Below are 5610 nucleotides of genomic sequence, written 5' to 3'. Positions count from 1 at the left end.
CATCTGCAAACTTGCTAAAGGTGCAATTCATCCCTTCATCCACATCATTAATAAAGACGTTGAACAAAACCGGCCCCAGGACCGACCCCTGGGGCGCTCCGCTTCATACCGGCTGCCAACTAGACATCAAGCCATTGATCACTTCCAGTTGAGCCTGACAATCTAGCCAGCTTTCGGTCCACCTGATAGTCCATTCATCCAATCCATACTTCTTTATCCTGCTGGCAAGAATACTGTGGAGACCATTTCAAAAGTTTTGCTAAAGTCAAAATATATATCACATACACCGCTTTCCCCATATCCACAGAGCCATTTATCTCATCATAGAAGGCAATCCGGTTGATGAGACATGACTTAGCCATAGTGAATCCATATTGACTGTTCCTGATCCCTCTCTTCCAAGTGCTTCAAAATGGATTCCTTTAGGATCTGTTCCATGATTTTTGACGGGGACTGAAGTAAGGCTGACCAGTCTGTAGTTCCCTGGGTTGTCTTTCTTCCCTTTTGTAAATATGAGCACTATATTTGCCTTTTTCCAATTCTTCAGGACCTCCCCCAATCACCATGAGTTTTGAAAGATAATGGCCAATGGCTCTGCAGTCACATCAGCCAACTCCATCAGCACCCTTGGATACATTAGATCTGGACCCATGGACCTGTGCACATCCAGCTTTTCTAAGTAGTCCTTAACTTGTTCTTTCACTACCGAGGGCTGCTCATCTCCTCCCCATACTGTGTTGCCCATTGCAGCAGTCTGGGAGATGACCTTATCTGTGAAGACCAAGGCAAAAAAGCATTGAGTACTTCAGCTTTTTCCACATCATCTGTCACTATGTTGCCTCCCCCATTCAGTAAGGGTCCCACACTTTCCCTGACCACCTTCTTGTTGCTAACATGCCTGTAGAAACCCTTCTTGTTACCCTTCACATCCCTTGTTAGCTGCAATTCCAATTGTGCCTTGCCTTCCTGATCACACCGCTGCATGCTCTCGCAATATTTTTATACTCTTCCCTAGTCATCGGTCCAAATTTCCACTTCTTTTAAGCTTCCTTTTTGAGTTTAAGCTCACCAAAGATTTTACTGTTAAGCCAAGCTGGTGGCCTGCAATATTTGCTATTCTTTCTGAACTTCAGGATGGTTTGTTCCTGCACCCTCAATAAGGCTTCTTTAAAACACAGCCAGCTATTCTGGACTCCTTTCCCCCTCATATTAGCCTCCGAGGGGATCCAGCCCATCGGTTCCTTAAGGGAGTCTGTCTGCTTTTCTAAAGTCCAGGGTCCGTATTTTGCTACTTTTCTTTCTTCCTTTTGTCAGGATCCTGAACTCAACCATCTCATGGTCACTGCTGCCTAGGTGGCCGCCCGCTTCTACTTCCCCTACCAATTCTTCCCTGTTTGTAAGCAGCAGGTCAAGAGAAGCACGGCCCCTAGTTGGTTCCTCCAGCACTTGTACCAGGAAGTTGTCCCCAACACTCTCCAAAAACTTCCTGGCTTGTCTGTGTATTGCTCTCCCAGCACATGTCAGGGTGATTGAAGTCCCCCATTAGAACCAGGGCCTAGGATCTGGAAACTTCAGTTAGTTGTCCAAAGGAAGCCTCATCTACCTCATCCTTCTGATCTGGTGGCCTATAGCACATGCCGAACCAGAACATCACTCTTGTTGCTCTCACCTATAAACTTAACCCAAAGACTCTCAACAGGCTTTTCTCCAGTTTCAAAAGGGAGTTCTGCGCAATTACACTGCTCTCTTATATACAATGCAACTCCTCCACCTTTTCTCCCCTGCCTGTCCTTCCTGAACAGTTTATACCCATCCATGACAGTGCTCCAGTCATGTGAACTGCCCCACCACGTTTCCATTGTTCCAATCATGTCATAGTTCCTTGATTGTGCCAGGACTTCCAATTCTTCCTGCATGTTTCCCAGGCTTCTTGCATTCGTGTACATGCACCTAAGATAACTAGCTGATTGCCCTACTTTCTTAGTATGAATCAGAAGTCCTCCTGTCTTTTACCCTCCTTGTGTTTCCTCCCGGTATAGGAAAGGTGCAGCCCAATGGCCAATGGACAGCAGCCAAAGTGGAAGGGCAAGAAAGCAGAACTTGTGTTGCCAAATGACCAAGAGAGGGAAGTAGAAAGGGAGGTGAAGGTATAGAACAGTGTATAAATAGCGAGGAAAGAGCATTGAAGAGCAAAGGACCTCTATGCTATGTAATGAATGCTGGATAGCAGTAGATGTTCGGGATTGAGAAATGGGCTGTTTTACTAACTAATGTCCACCAGGTGACATGAGAGTCAAAAATGGGAAAGAGACAGCTATAGCAAGAAGAATCCACTAGAGGAGAGCACAGTAACAGGCTGTCATGCTGGGAAATCGACATTAGATGGCAGCAGAGTAGAGGAAATGAAAGGGGTGGATCAGAACTACTGACTAGTGACCAATAGATTTCAGTCGCCAATAAAATAATGGGAAAGTGATACTGTAAAATGGCCACTAGGTGGCAGCATAGAACCATTGGGTTAGAAGGGACTGCAAGGGTCCTCTAGTCTGACCCCCTGCCAAGATACAGGATTTGGTGAGTCTCAGCCATCCAAGCCTGATTACTGTCCAGCGTCCACTTTCTCTACATCCTTTCTATACATTGGTGACCAAAATTGGACACAGTCTCCATCTGAGGCCTAACCAGAGCCCAGCAGAGCCTTACTGTCACCTCCTGAGACTTGCATGCTATGCCTCTGTTAATGAAACCTAAAATTGCATTTGCTTTTTTTGAAACAGCATCACATTGCTGACTCATGTTGAGGTTGTGATCCACCACAACTCCCAGATCTTTCTCACCAGTGCTGCTGCCAAGCCAGTTATCCCCTATTCTGTATTTGTGCATTTGTTTTTTCGTCCCTAAGTGAAAGCAGGTGGTAAGGGTGATATATGGAAAGCTAGTTTCAGAAATGCCCACTAGATGGCAGCATATCTTGAATATTAATGAAGGTGTAAGTACATTATAACAGGCCATCACCTTGGACAGGCATCTTCCAAAAATGAAAGCTGGTGTTTGTTCATGATCTCAAATATTTTCCACATAGGATCATTAGACTTAAAAAAAGTTGCAATTCTACAAGTCCCGCTGAACAAGTCCCATTGGACATTGTTAGCTACAAAGCATTGGAGACACAAAATGAACCAAGTGGGAGAAAGGTTGAAGTGGGAGCATATTAAAAAGCATGAATGCTGAATACAAATATGAGGCAACATTTACACTTTGTAAATCCAAGGGGAAGCTCATTTTCCAAAGGTTGATCAAATGCACTTGCTCATCCCTTCAGGTAACTGCAGGTCTCTTCACTGAGAAAATCCAGTTTCTGCAGAAAGAGGAGAGACAAGAACCTCAGCTGAGGAACCTACGTCCTGGTGGCCAAGCCCTGAGAAATAAGAGCTCATCGCTTCAAGCTTGGGATGTCCTGTGGTTACAGGTGAGCACCATCTTCCTGACTGCATTTCTATACCACCAGCAAACAGGGGCATGAATGTGCTTTGTGAATATTAGAGGGACAAGGTGGTGAGTTAATATCTGATATTGCACTAACTCTTGTTGGTGGAGGAGAGAAGATTTTGAGCTACACAGAGCTCTTCTTCAGGTGAATATTAGCAGTTTTAGCCTCTCTTTCCCACAGCAGTGCCAGTCAGCATTCATAGCACCATTTCACAGAGATAGAGGCTGAGATCCATGTCTTGTGAGGAGAGCGGAGAAGTTATTCCTTCTCCTACAGGGCACTGAAATGCGGAATATACCAGGAAACATTGTTAGAATAATTTGCATTTATTCTAACAGAAGATCAATGCCTAAGGAAAATAGACTGCAGCGGATATCTCAGTTCAACATTTTAGCTGATGTATTTATTGATTTCTGACTTCTAAGTCATGGCATGATTCTGGCAGTTGCTGGAAGTGAAATACTGCATTTAAGCATCGTTGTTCAGCTTCAGTATGTCACTAGATGGGATACGACAGTAGATAAAGAGTCTGATCTGCATATCAGTACTTGGCTACCAAAGAGAAATGGCTTGTTATATTAGTCATTGCTCTGATACGGCATAGGGTTGTCTACATGGATACAAAAGATCTGTTCTTGAACTGTGACTCCTTGCACTTTGACTAAAGTCAACACTTAGCCTTAAAACTTCAGCTGGTAACCAGGAGAGGGAGGGGAGTTTCTGAATATTTATAGAATTAATTAACACTTGATTAGCTTTCAGCTCTTATGTTCTTCCAATTCAATTGCATAGTTTGCTTTATTATTCCTAGACTCAACCCATGGCAGACAGAAACCAGAGAAACCAAACGGCTGTCACAGAATTTATCCTCCTGGGATTCGGGGATGTCCCTGAACTGAAAATTCTTCTTTTCCTCATGTTCTTAGCGATCTACATGGCAACTATGTTCGGGAACATGCTCATCACTGCACTAGTTGTTGCTGATCAGCACCTTCACAGCCCCATGTACTTCTTCCTGGGGAACTTGTCCTGCCTGGAGACCTGCTACACCTCAACCATCCTGCCCCGGATGCTGGCCAGTCTCCTGACTGGGGACAAAACCGTCTCATTCAGTGGCTGCATCACACAACTGTATTTCTTTTGTGCTCTGGCGGCTACAGAATGCTGTCTCCTAGCAGCGATGTCTTATGATCGGTATTTAGCGATATGTAAACCCCTGCACTATTCAACTCTTATGAATACCAGGTTTTGCCTCCAGTTGGCTGCTGGGTCATGGTTAAATGGTTGTTTGGTTACTGACATCTTTGTATTATTCATGTCACAGTTAATATTCTGTGGCCCGAATGAAATTGACCATTTCTACTGTGATCTCATCCCATTGATAAAACTCTCCTGCGGGGACTCACACCTGATCATATTGTTGAATTTCATACTATCCTGTATATTCACTCTACCTGCATTTCTACTAACCCTGATGTCCTATGTGTGTATCATTGCCACCATCCTGAGAATCCCTTCCACCACAGGGAGACAGAAGGCATTTACCACCTGCTCCTCTCACCTCATTGTGGTGACAATTTTCTATGGAACCCTAATGATCGTCTACATTCTACCGAAACATGAGACACTAAGCCTCCTAAACAAGGTGCTCTCTCTTTGCTACACAGTCCTGACTCCCCTGGTTAACCCACTCGTCTACAGCCTGAGAAACAGAGAGGTCAAGGAAGCCTTGAGCAAAGCAGTCAGTAAATATGTGGCTTTCACAAAAACAGGCAGAGAATCCTAGATAACAACTTTGCCTAAATCACCCAGGCAGCTGTGAAAACCTCAGGCTATCAGCCCCCAGTGAAAATGAGTTGAAAACCCCCATTAAAAATCTCATCACTATTGTGAAAAAAAATGGAGATGATCTGTATGGAGTTACTGAGCCACGGTTTACAGTTCCGTGCTGTCTCCATGTGTCAGGGTTCCCACCCCACTTTGAACTCTAGGGTACAGATGTGGGGACCCGCATGAAAGACCCCCTAAGCTTATTTCTACCATCTTAGGGTAAAACTTCCCCAAGGCACAAATTCTTTACCCTTGGAGGGTACATTGCCACCACCAAGTGATTTAACAAA

General features: G+C 44.5%; 1 protein-coding gene across 1 annotated transcript; it reads left to right on the top strand.

Annotated features, from left to right (window-relative positions):
- The first annotated feature begins 4307 nt into the window (after window positions 1–4307).
- LOC144275156 (olfactory receptor 10A7-like) lies at window positions 4308–5276 on the top strand. Its single transcript, XM_077834306.1, has one exon. The coding sequence runs from the start codon at window positions 4311–4313 to the stop codon at window positions 5274–5276; it is 966 nt and encodes a 321-aa protein (XP_077690432.1). The 5' UTR covers window positions 4308–4310.
- Window positions 5277–5610: the final 334 nt, after the last annotated feature.

Source organism: Eretmochelys imbricata, chromosome 14 (assembly GCF_965152235.1).
Source record: "Eretmochelys imbricata isolate rEreImb1 chromosome 14, rEreImb1.hap1, whole genome shotgun sequence".
Classification (NCBI taxonomy): Eukaryota; Metazoa; Chordata; order Testudines; family Cheloniidae; genus Eretmochelys; species Eretmochelys imbricata.
Note: the sequence above shows the minus strand (reverse complement) of the source record. Positions and strands in the feature narration are given on the sequence as shown.

What these genes read in the sequence shown, in the direction of transcription:
- LOC144275156 (XM_077834306.1), top strand. Translation starts at nt 4,311, where the DNA reads ATGGCAGACAGAAACCAGAGAAACCAAACGGCTGTCACAGAATTTATC.